This window comes from Sinocyclocheilus grahami, unplaced genomic scaffold (genome assembly GCF_001515645.1).
Source record: "Sinocyclocheilus grahami isolate Dianchi unplaced genomic scaffold, SAMN03320097.WGS_v1.1 scaffold706.1, whole genome shotgun sequence".
NCBI lineage: Eukaryota > Metazoa > Chordata > Actinopteri > Cypriniformes > Cyprinidae > Sinocyclocheilus > Sinocyclocheilus grahami.
Window position 1 is genome coordinate 486,914 of NW_015505885.1, and position 21,048 is coordinate 507,961.

At 37.5% G+C, this 21,048-nt stretch overlaps 1 protein-coding gene across 1 annotated transcript in view; it reads right to left on the reverse strand.

Annotated features, from left to right (window-relative positions):
* The window catches only part of LOC107559925 (pre-mRNA-splicing factor ATP-dependent RNA helicase DHX15), a 43,236-nt gene that overhangs the window by 12,805 nt on the left and 9,383 nt on the right, over nucleotides 1–21,048 (reverse strand). Inside the window, exons 5-8 of the mRNA XM_016243954.1 lie at nucleotides 19,576–19,794; nucleotides 11,419–11,586; nucleotides 645–731; nucleotides 222–371 (exon numbers count right to left, since the gene is read on the reverse strand). Of these exons, the coding sequence (XP_016099440.1) occupies nucleotides 222–371; nucleotides 645–731; nucleotides 11,419–11,586; nucleotides 19,576–19,794 (624 nt within the window). The remainder of the gene's footprint in view (nucleotides 1–221; nucleotides 372–644; nucleotides 732–11,418; nucleotides 11,587–19,575; nucleotides 19,795–21,048) is intronic.

Genomic DNA, 21,048 nt, shown 5'->3' on the forward strand with positions numbered 1-21,048 from the left:
AAAACAAATTAGCAGATTAAATTTACATGGAAATGTAAATTTCCCATGTTGTATGCACAAAAAGGGGGCTAGAAGTGACCAGAAGTACTAAAGACTTGAAGGAACCAGGGTCATCTGCTAATCGACCAAAACACGATCCAAACAATTTCACCGGCGTATAATAAAATCAGAACAAGTGCACTTCCCAGATGCCTGCAGCCGCTATGAATGTTTTCACAAACCTGCATCTCAGTCTTGTAGGCCTTCTCGGTGTAGAGCCGGAAGCACTTTCCTGGGCGCGTACGTCCAGCACGGCCGGCTCTCTGCTGGGCCGAAGCCTTACTAATAGCCGTTACGAGCAGTGACTCAACTCGAATGCGAGGGTTATACACCTGTGCGACGAAAAGGAAAGAGCTGTGTGAATAATAAATGCACACCATTGCACCACAGCAATATGCCAAAGCGAGGCCATCCTTCATCTCTGACTGGACTACATGTATGACAGCAGCAGCTGGGCTAGGGAAATGTCAGCAGAATAAATAACTAGCTTTTCCATCTCGAGTCGCTGTCAGAGCCCCGCCACTGGGTTTATCTGGGGATTTCAGAGGCAAGAGAAACAGATGATGGGGTGAGATTAGACAAGTGAGGCAGAGGAGAGGACTAACCTTTTGCTTGGCAAAGCCAGGATCAATTACAAACACCACGCCATCGATGGTGAGGGATGTCTCAGCGATGTTTGTAGAAACCACAACCTATGAGAGAAGAAACAATATGATCAAGAGATCCAACTGGCCAGACAGCTTTTATCACACACAAAAACATTTTTTTTTAAAACACAAAAAAACATTCACACAATGTAAGAAAATCATTCATAATTAATAGATTCTCCCTAATTCTTCTTTTTTGGATTCCCAAACATTTTTGTCAGTCAAAACCACTTTGACGTGAAATATTTTCTAACACCACATTTGCATGTTTACAATTTGATATGTCGCTGAATGGTCACATTGACATGCAGGTAAACAAATTAGAAATTTCTATTTATAGCATTTAATTAATGATTAACATTTTATCAACTCACAAACCCACTGCAGACCTTTTTTATATTAAGCCCAGTTTGGGAAACCTGGTTTAATGTAGCGTTTAACGCATTTTATGATGTGGAAATATTTTTTTTATATATATATATATTTGCTTTCTTTTTGATTTTTTATATCAATATGGTACGTTCAATGGTAAGTTTAAAACAAGTTAGATTAACATTTTATCAACTCACAAACCCACTGCAGACCTTTTTTATATTAAGCCCAGTTTGGGAAACCTGGTTTAATGTAGCGTTTAACGCATTTTATGATGTGGAAATATTTTTTTTATATATATATATATATATATTTGCTTTCTTTTTGATTTTTTATATCAATATGGTACGTTCAATGGTAAGTTTAAAACAAGTTAGATAAAAAGTCATCTAAAAAGTAGTCAGAATACATTACCTAAAATGAGTAACCTAGATTCCGTTACCAACAACAGTTTTTATCATGTAATGTGTAGTAACGGATTAAGATGAATAAGTAATCTCTGGTTGCCATCTTGTGGAACAACCGATTAGTGCAAAACAAATTAAATGTGCATGTGCGACACGTGTATACAAAGTATGCACAGTTACAAAAATCGGAATTTGAAAATCGAAAATACAGAGTTACGAAATTTGCATCACACACACTTTACACAGACCCTCGCGTACACTTTGGGATTTAAATATTTTTCCTTTTTTACACATGGCTCAAGTAAATTTTTTTCTGCCACACTTCAAAATTGTCTGAAGAATAATTTCACTTTACCCAAGTTGCACAATTTGAGACATCATTCATGCCAGTTGCACAAGTGGTGGAGGAACTCACTGCATGTTTTCCATGTCTCCTTAATCAATCATACCTGATTCAGATCATCAGCTCATTAGTAGAGACTCCGAGACCTGAAATGGGTGTGTCAGACAAAAGAGAGACGCAAAATGTGCAGTGTTGGGGGGGGCGGGGGACTTTGCTACAGGAACGTGGTTGGGAACCACTGCTCTACACCAGCAGGGTGGCTTTTTTTAGTACATTTCATTGGCGATTAGACAGTTCTGCACTGCTCTAGGCAATCAAAAAATAGAATTAAAGACTCCGAGACCTGAAATGGGTGTGTCAGACAAAAGAGAGACGCAAAATGTGCAGTGTTGGGGGGGGGCGGGGGACTTTGCTACAGGAACGTGGTTGGGAACCACTGCTCTACACCAGCAGGGTGGCTTTTTTTAGTACATTTCATTGGCGATTAGACAGTTCTGCACTGCTCTAGGCAATCAAAAAATCGAATTAATAGGAAAAAAAGTTCTGTGGTAACTGAAGAGGGGTGAAAAAAAGCGAAAATATCAGTGGGAATTAAATCCTTAAAGACACTTCAGTGAGCTGTCGCAAGCTGGAAGACTAATACAACCCAACAGGGGAGTAAAGCAACAGTTGCTGCAATCAAGTCAAATCGGGAGTGTGCTGGCTGAGCCGGACTGCTTTCCGCAGAGCGACCCGTCCAGACACATTACTACTGCTCTTTTTGGCGGCAAGATACATGTCTGTGCACAGCATGCAGCCATCTTCCCCTCCCTAGAGAAGCCCACCTCTAAGAAACTCTATTATTCATGCCACGTCTCGCTCCTTCACTCTCTCTCTGTCCCTTTACAGTACAGGTGGCCTTCATCATGTGTGCTATAGTGACATATTGAATCATCTTTGAGCTAGAGACCATGGACCGCCTTTGATATGCTGAGATGACAGTGTCCAAGAAGCTTCGGAAGAGCTTTATAACACTGCATAGGTACGGCTTGCTTACTCGCCCGAGTCAAAAGAGCCAAATGGTGTTCATGAATCACAGGATGGAAAATGTCAGTCCGAGTAAAGTCAAAAGTAGGACGGAGTCTCTCGATAATTTAAGGGTTTGCTTTGTGTAGTGTCCCAGAAAAACCTGGAGTTTTAGCTGGATGCCATCGATGGATAGCAAACGGTGAAGTTGTGAGGCACACATTCACAGATAACATTACTTTTGAATGCGATAAAGTTGATGTAGCGGAAACAGCTACATTTATCTTCTCCATTGTGATGTACATCCCATTAAAACGGGAAAAAATGTAGGGCGAGGACTTGGTTCTATACATCGGTTGTTGTTTGGATGGAGGCAGATCTGATTGTCAACCTGCCTGCAGTCAACTGTAATAAGGAGATGGAGCTTAAATGAACTAAATGACTGGAGAAGTCTGGCCTACGTCAACAAAGAGAAGACTGTCGCTTCAATGGAAGATTGAGTTATGACAATTTTGATTAAAAAAAATATGTTAAAAGACTGACAAATGCATGGATGAATCATTCAATAAGATTAGGGTTGGGGTGATGCTCGCTGTGATTTCCGGCCTCTGCGTCTCACTATATGACGGCATGAACACAAAAACGTAATCTCCAGAGCTGCTGTGAGAGTCACTTCGTGAGAATTGTACCGTTTCATTTGAGAAAACTAGCATCATCATACTGTATACACACAGAAACTTCATGGCAACCTGTCAAAATAAAAGTACGGTTTAAAATGTAACAGAAATATATTACTCTTGTATTACTTTTGTAAAGTATAATGTACATCTTTAAATATTCAATTTTCTATCAAATTTAAATAAAACAATTAAATGATAAAAATAAATATTACAACCAGATTAATCACTTAATTGTAGAAAAAAATTATACAATTATTAGCCTATTAAAACAATGTTTTAAAGAATTATTCACACAATTTTTCTTCCATGTATTAATTTCAACAGTAAACCTAAATTTGTTTGCCAAAAAATAAATGGGTTTAATTTTCATTTGATTTAAAATAAATGTTTAATGCCTTCATTTGATTTTCAGAAAAATTAAAAAGAATTTCTATTGTTCAAAATGTTGAAATTGAGACTTTTTGACTTATTTTTTCACTGAAATAAATGTTTTTGTAATTACACAGAGTAAAGTACCGAAAAAAGGTACTGTTAGGTACCGATACCAGTACCGTACCGGTTAAAATGGGAACGGTACCCAACCCTAAAAGTGAAAATGGATAGGGTAAATTTCCATTTCATGCCAACTTTAAGTATAAGATATCAATATTAAGTATTATATTCTACAGAAGCTTCCTACATTAATTCTTGACTTAAGATTTGAAAAAGTATCCTAATGGAAATTACCAAGGTAACTAAACGGATAACATTCCAAGTTAGGCAGGCCATGGCCCTTAATAACTTTTCTTAAAAATAAACTTTTCTCAGAAAATAATTTAAATATCTTACAGTAACACACACACAATTTGAGATAATTTATGCCTACAGCAGAAAACAAGCTTAAAGTAAATTCCTAACCCTAAGTGGGAGCAATAGTATTGCAGATGCTTGCTTTGGCAAGCTCCACTAAAAAGTTTTTTTGCAATGTAAATTTTGAGATTCATTTAACATCCTGGCCTCTATTACTAACAGAAAACAAACAAACCTCATATTTCATGTAATTCAGCCTCCTCAAATGCCTTTGAGGCACTTAAATCCTACTTTTATAAGTGGATTTCTCTTCAGCCACAAATGTTTGACTTGGTTTGGTAATGCAGCAGAGGGTCTATTCATGGAGCCTTTGACCTGATGTAATTCAGCTGCTGAAAAGAATCATCTGCCTATATATTCATGGAAAGGCTGGGAGAATTCACTGAAAAAAGGCCATCTGGAGTCTGCTACGACCCAATGCCCACAGAGCATGCTCTTAACAGACCACTGAATGACAACGAGATCCGGAGCGCTTCAGACACACGATAAAAAGAAATGAGGGTTCCTAACCAGTCTGCATACTTTCAGAAAATAGGACCACCTGGGAAAGACCTTTGAGATGAAATGTATTCCAGAGTGGTAGCCATGGAAATTATCGAAAGGTGAGTGCCACTGGAATGAATTGCACAGCAAAAACACTAAATGCATTACCAGTACTTAGTCATACTCATTGAACCGTGAGGTGTTGAGAAATTGCATCTTTTAGGAGGCAATGATCCATGCGCAAGTGGTCTGGAAAAAAGTAGGCGGGCTGACCGAACAAGGCTAATGCCAGCAGCATTTCACTTGAATAAGTGCAATTTCAATTCTCTCCAATGAGTCTCTCATTCAATGTTCCTTTTTCATTTAAAAAAAAAAAACTAGAATGGAGACATACACTACAGGTCACAAGTTTTGAACAATTAAGATTATGTATTTGAAAGAAGTCTCATGCTCACAAAGGATGCATTTATTTGATAAAAAAAAAAAAAAAAAAACTAATATTGTGAAATATTATTACTATTTAAAATAATTGTTTTCTATTTTAATATATTGTCAAATTTAATTTATTCCTTTAAATCAAAGCTGAATTTTCAGCATCATTACTCCAGTCTTCAGTGTCACATCCTTCAGAAATCATTCTAATATGCTGATTTGATGCTCAATTATCTTCAATTATCGTTGGTGCTCAATAATTAATAATAGCTCATATCAATGGTGAAAATTTTTGCTGCGTAATATTTTTGTGGAACAATGTAACATTTTCAGGATTCTTTGATGCAAAGAAATTTCAAAAGAACAGCATTTATATGAAACAAATGTCACTTTTGATCAATTTAGTGTGTCCTTGCTCGATAAAAGGTACTTAAAAAAATCTTACTTCAATTCGAGTGGCAGTGTATTAATGTATCCACAAAACTATTAAAGGGGTCATATGATGCGATTTCATTTTTCCTTTCTCTTTGGAGTGTTACAATCTCTTAGTGCATAAAGAAGATCTGTAAAGTTGCAAAGACTAAAGTCTCAAATCCAAAGAGATATTCTTTATAAAAGTTAAGAGTCAGCCACGCCTACCTAAAACGGCTCACTCTAACACGCCCCCACATATCTACGTCACGATGTGGGAAGATTTGCATAACGCCGCCCAAATGTTCACGCAAAGAAAGAAGGCGTAACTTTTATTCTCACTGTAGTATTGTTGCCGCTGCCGCGATGCAACGTAACGCGTAAAAAGACAGTATAAGTCATTATTATCCGTAATTATGTCCCCACTGGATGCAACGAATGCCTCGTTTATAATGGGTTTTAATGTTTTTGTCTCGTCGCTCCGGCCTGACAGGGCATCATCACAGTATGGTGAGGGGCGTAACATTTCTGTCACACGCTTGAGATATTCGGCCAATCACAACGCACTGGATAGCTGGCCAATCACAGCACACCTCGCTTTTCAGACCGATGAGCTTTGTAAAAATCGAGTGTTTCAGAAAGGCGGGGCATAGAGGAGAAACAATAATGTACAGTATATGGAAAATAATGTTTTTTTTTTACTTTAAACCACATAAACACATTTCATTACACCAAATACACAAAATAATGTTCTTTTTAGCAATATCATATGACCCCTTTAAGCAGCAAAAACGGTTTTCTACATTGATAAATGTTTCTTGAGCAGCAAATCAACATATTAAAACGATTTCTGAACGCCAATCACAACGCACTGGATAGCTGGCCAATCACAGCACACCTCGCTTTTCAGAACGATGAGCTTTGTAAAAATCGAGCGTTTCAGAAAGGCGGGGCATAGAGGAGAAACAATAATGTACAGTATATGGAAAATAATGTTTTTTTTTTACTTTAAACCACATAAACACATTTCATTACACCAAATACACAAAATAATGTTCTTTTTAGCAATATCATATGACCCCCTTTAAGCAGCAAAAACGGTTTTCTACATTGATAATAAATGTTTCTTGAGCAGCAAATCAACATATTAAAACGATTTCTGAACGATCATGTGACACTTAAGACTGGAGTTAAATTTTAAAATGTATTAAAATAGAAAACAGTTGTTTCAAATAGTAATATTTCACATTACTATAGTTTTACTGTATTTTTTGACCAAATAAATGGAGCCTTGGTGAGCATTACAGATTCTTTCAAAAAAATAAAATAAAAAAAATTCCATGTACCTTTTGACCAGTACTGCGAGTTTCCGCAAGTGCATTTTTGCATTACTGTGGCTATAAAGTTAGCTTCAAATGTCCATGCCATTAAATCAGATGTGCTGCTATTTAGGCAACTACCTATAAACACGCTGACAGTTTAACCTTGTTATGCGAGATTCTCTTCAAACAGTTTCTCCGCCATGAACGCAGTTGACCAGACAGCGTCGCTCACGTTTCATATTCACAAAGATAAGCGAGACCCTGCCTTCAATCACGCTGAATTAAATGTGACTATGGAAGCCGTCGCAGAGGGCCGAGACGGCTCCTGTCTGTCTGTTTCTGTACTGAACCAAACAGACATTTCGTCAGCAATAGCATGATTTCATTGTACCTCTGGGTTTTTAAGCAGCACAAGTGGAAGGAGCTTCAAGCATTATCATCATTACCGGGCTGAATCGACAACCCTTTAAAACCAATGGGCTTGTCTTCAAATTAAAACCGGCATGCTTTATGACTTGGCTTAGAGTGAAGAGTAACGTAACAAACGTTTTAGGCCCGGACATGGTCTCTATCAGGTTAGATGGGTCTAAATCTCTTTCCGTCCGCATACAGTTATTAACAAGCTAGATTCATTAAGGATTGTTTTAACACGCACGGCAGCCTCACTTTTTCCTTAATTCTTCCATAACCCTCCACTCCCGCAGTCAGCACAAGGGAAATCTTACCACAACCCAATTAACTCAAGGATCGTCAAGAACGCTACTGACGAAATTTGCCACAGTCCTCAATTTCCCTACATGTGACTGCTGAGCATCACGTGAAGTTAAATCCCAACTAATAAATCCATGCATCAGCAGTGCAGAAGGGCTGCTGGATTTGTCCTGAAGGAGGATGACTGCACAGGTGCGGATCTCACAATATCCACACACGCATCCTGTTTCTGCCAAAAGTGGCTTATATGCAGTGTGTTTAATATATGCCAGAGGGTCTGAAGGGTTGACATTTTTACAAGGTAATCTGAGCCTCCTTATGTACTGCTGCCACTGAAGGACAGAAAAACAAGGTGGGTGCCAAAAAATAAATTCAAGACACTCATCCTCAAAAAACTATTTGAACAAACCTGTTTGTTCAAATTGCTTTTTTAAAATGAGCTAATGCAACAAATCTTGAACATTGTCAATTTAATTTCATTGTTCAATCCATTTAAATTGGTCAAATTTGTTAAATTAATCATTTACAGGTCTTCAGCATGCTTTGCATAGGACTCCATTAAGAGAAGTTAGTGTTTATTGTTTAGTTATGTTGGCCATTGAGAAGCGTTTGTTATTTATTTAGTTTTATGCTTTATTTAGTTTTGCTAATACCAGTATTGAAACCAGTCTCTTCAAACTTTATCTCACATCACACATAATAATAAACATAACTGACTTTAACATGCTGTTGCTAGTTATTAACCAACACAAGAATTGATATTTATTAAGTTTCTTCCAGAGTTATTAGTTAAATAAAACTGAAACCATAAAAAATTCCTTAAAATAAGCATTAACTGAAATGAAATAAAATATACAAAGCCAACATTTAATATTTTCTAATTTTCATTTAATCTAAACTTGATGTACTAAAATAAGTCAAACTGATATACAAATTAATATATCAAAATATATAGACATTTAAAAAAAACAATAGGTAAAAAAATAAAATAAAAAAAATTCCATGTACCTTTTGACCAGTACTGCGAGTTTCCGCAAGTGCATTTTTGCATTACTGTGGCTATAAAGTTAGCTTCAAATGTCCATGCCATTAAATCAGATGTGCTGCTATTTAGGCAACTACCTATAAACACGCTGACAGTTTAACCTTGTTATGCGAGATTCTCTTCAAACAGTTTCTCCGCCATGAACGCAGTTGACCAGACAGCGTCGCTCACGTTTCATATTCACAAAGATAAGCGAGACCCTGCCTTCAATCACGCTGAATTAAATGTGACTATGGAAGCCGTCGCAGAGGGCCGAGACGGCTCCTGTCTGTCTGTTTCTGTACTGAACCAAACAGACATTTCGTCAGCAATAGCATGATTTCATTGTACCTCTGGGTTTTTAAGCAGCACAAGTGGAAGGAGCTTCAAGCATTATCATCATTACCGGGCTGAATCGACAACCCTTTAAAACCAATGGGCTTGTCTTCAAATTAAAACCGGCATGCTTTATGACTTGGCTTAGAGTGAAGAGTAACGTAACAAACGTTTTAGGCCCGGACATGGTCTCTATCAGGTTAGATGGGTCTAAATCTCTTTCCGTCCGCATACAGTTATTAACAAGCTAGATTCATTAAGGATTGTTTTAACACGCACGGCAGCCTCACTTTTTCCTTAATTCTTCCATAACCCTCCACTCCCGCAGTCAGCACAAGGGAAATCTTACCACAACCCAATTAACTCAAGGATCGTCAAGAACGCTACTGACGAAATTTGCCACAGTCCTCAATTTCCCTACATGTGACTGCTGAGCATCACGTGAAGTTAAATCCCAACTAATAAATCCATGCATCAGCAGTGCAGAAGGGCTGCTGGATTTGTCCTGAAGGAGGATGACTGCACAGGTGCGGATCTCACAATATCCACACACGCATCCTGTTTCTGCCAAAAGTGGCTTATATGCAGTGTGTTTAATATATGCCAGAGGGTCTGAAGGGTTGACATTTTTACAAGGTAATCTGAGCCTCCTTATGTACTGCTGCCACTGAAGGACAGAAAAACAAGGTGGGTGCCAAAAAATAAATTCAAGACACTCATCCTCAAAAAACTATTTGAACATTTAAATTGGTCAAATTTGTTAAATTAATCATTTACAGGTCTTCAGCATGCTTTGCATAGGACTGCATTAAGAGAAGTTAGTGTTTATTGTTTAGTTATGTTGGCCATTGAGAAGCGTTTGTTATTTATTTAGTTTTATGCTTTATTTATTTAGTTTTGCTAATACCAGTATTGAAACCAGTCTCTTCAAACTTTATCTCGCATCACACATAATAATAAACATAACTGACTTTAACATGCTGTTGCTAGTTATTAACCAACACAAGAATTGATATTTATTAAGTTTCTTCCAGAGTTATTAGTTAAATAAAACTGAAACCATAAAAAATTCCTTAAAATAAGCATTAACTGAAATGAAATAAAATATACAAAGCCAACATTTAATATTTTCTAATTTTCATTTAATCTAAACTTGATGTACTAAAATAAGTCAAACTGATATACAAATTAATATATCAAAATATATAGACATTTAAAAAAAACAATAGGTAATAAATTAACTATTAAAATGAAAATAGAAAATATTAAAATATTAATTAAAATAATAATAGTATCTCAATGATACAAAAATAACCTTGGTTAGTTCAAAAAAACATTGTGCCGAAATTACGTTGTTAGACGAAGAAGTGAAATGGGAGTAGAGAAAACAAATGAGCGATTGCGTCTGCATAACCTCCTGCTAAGAGTAAAGAATGACAGACGATGAAAGCCACTTTACAGTGGATGAGCTCTGATAAAATATCTAGAGTGAATTTCATTTTTTCAAAGCCAACATGCCAAACGACCATATTCAAGTCGGGAAGCATAACAGGAGGGAGTGAAAGCAAACCGTCCAAAACAGACTCGAGAAAAACAGTACTGCTCCAAAACTTTTCAAACGATCGAAGGATGAGTAATTTTCCTTTCTAAAATTAGAGAAAAGAATCATATGCTGACAAAAGCAGCATATGCTATGAGTCACTGCTCTACCAAAGCTAAAGATGGAAGGGGAGAAAAAAAGAAAACCTAATTTCCCCTTCCCTCTACTGACAGACTTGAGTCATTCTCTCATCCTCTTCTTTCTTTAAATGGACTGAAGATGCTACTATAGCTGTGCGATACAATCACATTTCAATATTTGGATTTTTTTGATACCATACTCCACTCACAAAAGTGAAGTATGTTATCTCTTTATGTTATCTCTTTACGTTTTGCTTGAGTGTGATTTAAATGCATGGACAACAATTATGAGCAAATCCTAAAATGTATTTGAGTCTGAAATATGAATGAAAGTCTTAAGGGCCTTCTGATTGGTCCACTGTTTTGGAACTGACATTGCTGAGCGCGTTGTGTGTGAAAGTTGAAATTCTTTTAACTTGATACGTCGTCTTAAAAACACAGCGCTCATGTGGGAGACCCCATACAGGTCCATTTACCACGAGTTTACATAGAAAAACAATGGAAACGTAGCGCATTGGAATGGAAAAATGCGTTCTGTGTGAACGGCCCCTTATGGGTCTGGAACATTTGCCTGTGGGATATTCTATTAAAGAATCAAAGCATCTCTTGAAGCAAACTAGCAGGGTTTACCGCAGTTGAAAGCTCTTAAGAGTCATATGTATAACGGTGATGTTTACCTTCCTGCCGATGGCTCCGCTGGGTTTGCGGGGTGGAGGCGGCTCGAAGATCCTCTGCTGTTGCTGTGGTGGCAGCGTGGAGTAGAGCGGGATGATTTTGATGTCACCAACATCGGGGCCGAGATCATCAATCTCACGTTTGATCCGTTTGCAGGCTTCATCGATTTCCTAGAAGGTGAACAGGCTGATGTTAGAGACCACAGACCGACAATCAGGTGCAAAATTAAAGGTGCTGTATGTAGGATTGACAACTAGTGGTTGAACTAGGTATTGTAGTTCAAATTCAAAATATTGGAGAGGGTTTTTTTTCACCCGGCCCCTCCTCCTCAGACTTGAGGTTGCCAGATTGACGACATCAACAGGAACGAGCGCACATGACGATGAATGAAATGAAATATGCTGTGTTTTCAGCCAACTGGCAACCCGGGGTGCCGAAATACAATTGGGTAAACTGGCAGTGGGCGGGTTTCACAAACCGAAACAAAGACTGACATTACATCTAGGAATGCACATTTTCAAAGAAGAATAACTGACTGTAGCATTGTAAAGAAGTATGTTAACTTAGCATGTTTCTTAAATATCTGCAAACATGATATTTTTATTCTTTAGTAGAGTCAAAAACTTTCATACAGCACCTTTAACGCCTGCCGAGTGCCAAAAGACATTTAATAGAATTACTCAACATATTAGAAACTGCAACATAACACAAGGTTTAAATGCTCATTGGAAAAATGTGTGTACCTACATTTTTGCACAACTCCAAAAACATACAATTGACTGCCATTTCCATCTGAAATAAACACTAGTGGCAGTAAAACACCAACCACTTTTATTACAGGAATTAGGATTACGAGGCAGATTATAAGACTTATTTTCGCACAGTTCCATGCAAAATACTGTTATGACCTCAAAGCATTCTTAGCATAGTGCATGATATGTAAACTAATTTTTTTATTTTTTTTTGCTCACTAGACATTTCTCTTAGAAAGTGTTGTGAAACCTGCAAGAAGCAATGTAATATTTTGAAGATGACGCCATAGGCATGTTTTTCCAACGAAGCTTGGTTGTTTTATCATGAAAATTTAGTCTAGAATGGCAAGTTATTTCCTCCAGATCTGCATTGGAGCCAAAAGCCACCAAACAAAAACTAGAACATATTTATAAGGATGTTTCAATTGTTTTGCCCAAACAGCAAACGCCATTGAATCCATTGTTGACCCCACTGACCTCCATTTTATTGATTAAAAAAAAAAAAAAAAAAAAAATTTAAAAAATTTTTTAAAAAAACATATAAGTGAATAAATTCTGAAAGAATGTTTGGGTGAACTATCACTTTAAATCACAGCATTTATAATTGCTGGTCCTGACCTTGAGGGAATCAACCAGATCCTCGACCAGAAAGAGGCGGCTCATCTGCTTGAGCACATGGTTGACGTGGGTGAGACAGACGTCCACGTGCTTGCGGAAGGTCTCGGGGGGCACAGTGACATCTTTCTCCATCAGAGCCCTGTCACACAGGCACATGGGTCAACCCAATTAGCCCTGCTCCACCACATACCCACACACCTCTGAGCACCACTGCCCTCAAAACAGCACTTACTAACACAGAGACTAACATTAAAGTGCCAAATGGACCTATAATGTTAAAGGTGAAGTGTAAAGGTGAAGTTTTTGGTTAAAATACTTTCTCCTAACCCAGCTTAATATGCACCGACAGCAAATTATAATAACAATTAATTATTAAATATATGAATTATATTTTCATTACAATAAATAAACATTATATTAATAATAAGATAATATTAAGTAAGATATATAGAGTGAAGCACCACATTTTTTTACTGAAATTAAAGTTTAGTTAATTCAATTAAAAACTCAAAAGAAAAAGTTTAACAGTCAATTAATTAAATCACATTTAATAAATCAACACTCAAATAAAAACTGAGCTGCATATAAACATTTAAATTGCACACAATGCCGTTTTTATTAGCAACTTTAATTAATTATGTATATGCTCCAATTCATTGTTGAAATATAAACATGTAAACAGTGACTGTAACAAAATATTATCTTCATGGCAGATTTATTCAAACATGCATTAAATCATGAAGAGAACATGTAAAAACAGTAAAAAAAAAAAAAAATCAAAACGTGCCAATCTGAGAAATTTAAAATTAAGTAAACATCACAATTCCGTCCAAAACTGAAAGTTCATTTGATGCTGAATATTTTCGATTGCCGAAATTTTAGTATACATCCATTGATATGACACAGACAAGCAGGCCAAAAAATGACTCTTACTTGAAGGGGTGTCCGTCGTTGGACTTCTGCACAGCCTGGATGACAGACTTGTAGATGCGGAAAGAGATGGTGACACAGAGCAGGGCCAGCAGCAGGTAGGAGACCACGCTGATCACGCTAAATGCCCATTAAACCCTTTTTTGCCCCCCCGGCCCCCCTTTTTTTTTTTTAAAAAAAAAAAAAAAAAAAAAAATTAGAATATCTTTTGTTTTTTTTCTATGATTTTTTTTTAATGTTCTCTTTTATGAAGAATTGATTGTGATAACAAACAATAACAATTATTTTCATATGCTTACATACGCTCCAAATCAGTGGGTTATGTAAATCCACCCTCTGTTTGTCCATTTTTTAAAAAAAAAAAAAAAAAAAAAAATTAGAATATCTTTTGTTTTTTTTCTATGATTTTTTTTTAATGTTCTCTTTTATGAAGAATTGATTGTGATAACAAACAATAACAATTATTTTCATATGCTTACATACGCTCCAAATCAGTGGGTTATGTAAATCCACCCTCTGTTTGTCCAACTTCACCTCATATCAACTGATTTTGGATCAGCAACCCATTAAACTCCACCTTAGCCACTTTCACAAACATCATTAACTGCTGGATCAATTCCCCCATTCTGGAAACACCAGCACCACCGAGGCTCTGGTGGTTTAGTTGCGGTACACTTGACGTGCCAGTTGTGTTAACCCGAGTGAGGAAAGCTGGAGTGCACGGCGTGTGTGGTGCTTGGGTAAGATCCCTATGGCTGTGCCATCAGCGGCAGTCGCAAGAGCATGTGTACACTCACACGCACGCTTTATTATTCCAGATGGCAATGTAGTAGAGCTAATGTGAGATGAGAAAGCAGCAATGATGCATAACCAGGAGAAAATCACAACAGATCAGTTAAGTGAAGCTGAACGTTACATAGTGGCTTGAGATCTAGAAATACGTGCCAGTCGTCAGAGCAAATTAGAGATCCAAACAGTTGGAATGTTTTAAAAAGTACACTGTAGCGCAGATTTAACAAGCACATGCTTTACAAATGTCAAATGTTCATCTAGACTAATATTACCACTGTTCACTAAATGCCTTCTCTCATAAGTCAGAGAAATATTCACTCTGAAACAAATGAAGAATGCTTAGTATTTACTGCAAAGCTTTGTCTTTTCTTCATGCATGGTGAGGAAAGCTGGAGTGCACGGCGTGTGTGGTGCTTGGGTAAGATCCCTATGGCTGTGCCATCAGCGGCAGTCACAAGAGCATGTGTACACTCACACGCACGCTTTATTATTCCAGATGGCAATGTAGTAGAGCTAATGTGAGATGAGAAAGCAGCAATGATGCATAACCAGGAGAAAATCACAACAGATCAGTTAAGTGAAGCTGAACGTTACATAGTGGCTTGAGATCTAGAAATACGTGCCAGTCGTCAGAGCAAATTAGAGATCCAAACAGTTGGAATGTTTTAAAAAGCACACTGTAGCGCAGATTTAACAAGCACATGCTTTACAAAAATGTCAAATGTTCATCTAGACTAATATTACCACTGTTCACTAAATGCCTTCTCTCATAAGTCAGAGAAATATTCACTCTGAAACAAATGAAGAATGCTTAGTATTTACTGCAAAGCTTTGTCTTTTCTTCATGCATGAGCACACTGCGCTCAACACAAGTGGCACGGTCCTACTGATTTGGAAGTCAAAGCTTGTGCAGTACCGCCATCCTCAGGCCAAAGTGTGCATTGCGACTTGAGCAGGAAAGAGATCAATTGAAAACAGTCAAGCAGTGATCTCTAGAAAAACTTCAGGCTGTTGTAATAAAGCATTTATCGATATCATGACATGCACTGCGACAGTGAAAGCCCCTAAAAGTCTTTTACTTGAGACCCTTTCATTGCGTATCTAAGCAGCCATAGCTGATCATTTACCCATAAAAGCATTAAAGCTCGTAAGCATGCTGATATCCCAGACACGGTAGTCCGTGCACGCGCCGAATCACTCCCTGGGGCACAATATGCGCAGAAAATGGCACCGGTGGCCATGTGCATCTTAATCAAAGCTCTGCCACAACAGAGCAGGACAAGGCAAATCTGAATGGATTGATCGAATTAGCCAAAGTATTAATAGTCCATCAGCCCTTGGGAAGCGGCAGCTGTCAGGAGGACTGCTATCTGTGCTGCCAAGGCACCGGGGAGAGAGGGACACATGGCTGCGCCAAAGCAGAAGAGCCTGCACCTGGAGTAAGACACCAAATCAACGCGATACAATACTAGAGGAAAATATTTTAAATGGATGTTTTAATCTACAAGCTGCAGATGCATCTGAGCTGGCACAGATCTAAAGGAGAAAACTAATCTTAATCAGTGGTAATTTATCTCTGAATTGAACGAGCAAAGTTGAACAAATAACCGCAACTGTATCAGTGAGGGTTTTTTCTTTTTTGAAAGATCGTGTGGTTTAAAACTAATTGCTGTTTGCGGAAAGCCTATAGAGTTAAGTCATCTGTTTTTTCTGCAGAGTTTCGATGCATTAGCAGGAACCGGGAAAAGATAAAGAACCTAAAACGAAGTGGACAAACAACGTAAATTTGCTCAGCTAAAAGGCACCTTCATTGACCGAAAGGAGCAAACTGAGCTATTATGTGACTAGCCTAAAAACCATGTTCTTGGCCTAGATTTTAGCATATTCAATCATTCTTTACATGGGCGGAATATAATGGCCAACTCCACTACTGTGGTCATTAGTCTCAACACATGCTTAAGATGGGAAATGCTTAAGCACAGCACCCTCTGAACTGCCCAAGTCCGTATGAACTCCATTAACCTAATTAAAAGCACATTAATAAGAGAGATCTGCTACTATACAGCCAAGAGACGTCCAAATAGTCAGCATGTTATTGTGATTTTAAGTTGTAAACATACCAATTAAAGTCATAGTTTACCCAAAAATGGGTAAAAAAAATCCTCCTTTGTTCTGTTGAACATAAAAGATATTTTGAAGAATACTGGCAATCAAACAGTTGCAGTTCCCATTGACTTCAATTATGTGGACAAAAAAGACAATTAAATCAAAATGAGATATGGACTAGTGTGTGAATATTATGCGGCTAAAATACAATTTAAATATGAATCCTGCATGTTCTGCGTGTCGTTGTGTGAATGAATGGCACAGATGCGTGGTTTCATTTACTACACATACTGAAGCATGTGTGACGCTCGCAGTGTTTTCAGCCTCTGCTGCTTTAATAAGAGTACATGAAATGAATTTCTGTTGAGAGCATTTTATCACTTCACTTGAGAAAAAAACTATAGAAAAACTTTGATATACAAACAGAAACAGGTTTTCACAGCGACCCGTTAAAATAGAAGTCTGGTTTAACTGTGACAGAAATATGACTTAATGTAATAATAGAACTACTACTACTAATAAAATTAATAAAACATTTTTTAAGGAATAATCACACAATCTTTCCTTCATGTTTTAATTTGAATTGTAAACCTCTGCTGTGCAGCATTCTGTTTGCCAAAAAAAAGGGGGGAAGGGTTTAATTTTCCATTTGATTAAAAGATAAATTAATGTTTTATGCCTTCATTTATTTACCAGAAAAAAATAAATACACAACACAGTATTTCTGGGAGAACATTTTTTTATAAAATAATAATAAAGTTGTTTTTAATAAAATCAATTAATCAGAGACACTTTTTAATATTAAAATTGAATTAAACCATTAAAATAGAATTTGGTAAAAATAAAAGTGAACTAGAAAAACGAATTATATATATATTTCATAGGACCCTAAAAATTTTACTTTTGTTAAACATTCAATAAATTGCTGTTAAATTGTGATCATGATTTCAGTTAATTAGACATGCTTTTTGATTAATCAAATTCAATTTAACCATTAAAACAGATCTTTATTTTTTCTTTTTCTAGAAATTAAAATACGGAATCCAGAAAAATTACAACAGAAAAACCGAATTTGGAAAACAATCTAATGGATTTCATAGGGCCCCAATATCTGCAGAAAAATGCCATACGGGTTTGGAATGACATGAGGATATTCGAAATGACAACAGGATATTTTTGGGTGAACAATCCTTTTTGGTTGAGTAAACGACCTTTTTTTTGTGAATTATCCCTTTAAGAATGCCATATTTAGGTTGACTTTGTGCATTAACACTTTTGTGATTTCAAACTGCTTGCTCAAATAATGGCGTGAGTTTGGGGCGGGACTGTGAGAAAATGCACACTTAAACATCAAAAGTGCAAACACAGAGTCGGTCCGTTCGCGATAAACTTGAGCTCGCTTGTATCCGCTGACATTCTGGACTTGATAATGATTTGTTCACAGCAAAGAGAACAATCCTGCGCATCAATAAATCACTCCACTCAATTATCATCCGATGCTGGTGGAGACACTCCAAATGCAACTTACTTGAGTTCATTCATTCTGCAGCGAGCCAGCGATCAATCTCACACCTGCAAATGAAAACGGATGTACACGACCAGATCCACTGGAGAAACTAATGACGGGAGTCTGCCGTTAATAAATAGGGTGTCAAATTATCTGATTAGATTGGTGGTGTGAAGGTATGACTTCTCTTTGAAAAGGGAAGTGAGAGGCATAAATGGAGGCAGTACTACGTTCAGTCTGACTGTTTGTACGTTCTTCTAGCCTGCTTTGCGAACGCAATTTTAAAATTGACTGAATTGTTGGATTCCTGCAATTTGCATGCTTTATTGTTTGCCGCCTCATTAATCTTTATGTAAAGCATGAAAGAAAATCAAGTTAATTTGCCTTTGATCTCTGCAAAAAGAGGTACAGGACAAATCCGTGGGGAAGGCTGGTGATTCTCCATCTGTGAGCGTATTTATCATTTGCGTGGGTCCCTGACCCTCCACTGCGCTCAGGTGAGCACTGGTTGCAGGAGACGTGAAATAATAAATGGCTTAATTTCAGGGCCGAATCTGGGTCATTCTCTGCCATCTCTCACAGGCTTTTGCCTTCGCGCCAAGGCCAGCAGTGTTCACGGCCATTATCAATCTAAGCATTGATCTCTTCTGCACTATTTAACTGTTGTGTGTGAGGCGGCTTGAAAAATGACACAAATCTTTGAATGTGAAGCCACACACAACCAAAACAAAGTACCCACAGTTTGGCATTTATTGTTTTCTGCAACAATATATATATATATATATATATATATATATATATATTCTTTCCTAATCTGTGATGCCAAACATAGACTTGGGAAAATATGCATCTCAAACTTTAGGAGAGAAAATACACATTTTAAAAAAAATAAACATCTACTACAATATAATATTTTTATTTGCAAGCAACAATTCTGAACAGCATCCAACCACACAGCTGTCAGACTGTGATAGTTACAACATCTAACTATTTAATTGATTATTTATATTCCATTATAGTATTTATTAATATTTTAAATTAGCCTTTATTTTGATATATTTGAGATCTACTAAGACGCTAACAGGGCAACCAGTTAAACCCTGAGCCCTTTTACAAAATGCTTAAACAAGCAGAGCTATGTTTCGCTAGTGTTGCTGTATTTACATTTTTATTTACCTAGCAGCCTCTGAACACTGTCCTTGGATAAAGAGAGTAAAATGCTTGGGCTTCAGACAGAGTTTATACAGTCTTTAAAAGTGAAATTCAAGCACTTTTCAAAAACTTTCCGTACAGTCGGTGCTTTTCAAGGATGAGGGAACTTATAAGGGGGAAAAAAACATCAAGCATTTTCAAGGATGACACTCAAAATTCAAGGATTTGAAAACATAACCTAATGGTTAAAATCAAGCATTCTCTGCATGAACCCTATTCAGGGAGGACATCAGCGGCGTTACCTCCTGTCCGGTGAGGAAGAGCAGCACATCTCCCTCATCTTCCTCACACATGTGGATCTGGACGACCGTGCGAATGGACGCTTCTAGGTAATCCCTCTCCGGCTCGGGCGTGTAGAAGATCTCCACGGGATGCGTCCGGCCGGGAATGGTCAGCAAGGGGCAGCTGTCGAAATAAACCTGGAACTTTCCAGCGTCCAGAGTGGCGCTCATTACGATGACCTGGGGAAAAATAAATAGACTGCGTTGGCTTTTGAACAGACACCCTTTTACACAGCATTTGGTAAAAGCCCTGCGAAAAAAGCACAGAGCCATTCTGAGGTCCACCCGGCAGCTTACCACATCATGACGCGCTATATTTGCTCTTAAAGCATATGTGACCCTGGACCACAAAACCAGTCATTAAGGGTCAAGGGTACAATTATTTGAAAATCTGGAATCTGAGAGTGCAAAAAAAAATCTAAATACTGAGAAAATCATCTTTAAAGTTGTCCAAATGAAGTTCTTAGCAATGCATATTACTAATCAAAAATTACGTTTTGATATACTTACGGTAGGAAATGTACAAAGTATCTTCATGGAACATGATCTTTACTTAATATCCTAATGATTTTTGGCATAAAAGAAAAATCTGTAATTTTGACCTATACAATGTATTGTTGGCTATTGCTACAAATATACCCCAGCGACTTAAGACTGGTTTTGTGCTGCAGGGTCACATATTAAACTTTAAAGCTGCATGGTGACGCTGGGCTGAAGGGATCACTTGGAGTCACCTAGACCTTATTCAACAGTCTCTGAACACATGTATAACCTTTGATTTGTTCCTGACAACAAGTAGTCATTACCCATCTGCTTTATGAGAATCGCTCCAGCACATTTCAGCCATAAAAACTCGCTGCGCTTCTGCTCTCCTTGGGCTGATGGCTCTCAAATGGGCTGACCCAGCAGCAGCCGCTTTACCTCCACTAAAGCGACTGGCTGTGCATTTCTGAGTGCAGTGGCCACTAGTGCTGTGTTCAAAATATCGATACGACAATGTATCGTCACAGAGATTTGACGATACGAGTATTGATACAGCTGGTCCTGTATCAATACTGTGGCACGTGTGCAGCAGTGGACCACGCTTCATTTTACAACATTTAAAATGGAGTAGAAAAGTGCGAGGTTTCTAAAAAAGCATGAATAGAGCATCTGTTAATAATCTGGCCGCAGAGGAACACAACTGGGTTGCCTGATATAAAGAGACGTAATCCCCAAAACAGAGCTTTACACTTGCGCAATACAGAAATATCTGCTAAACGTGCTACTTATCTTTATCAACCTGGCAACCCTGTGCTCACGCTTTCTCTCTCCACTGTGGATAAACACGCTTGCTTTCTGAAAACACCGCTTAACTTGCAGTTTAGCTATCTCCACTTCCAAGTCTATTCTCAGAAAAGTGTGATTCATCAACTGTTCATTTACACCACACAG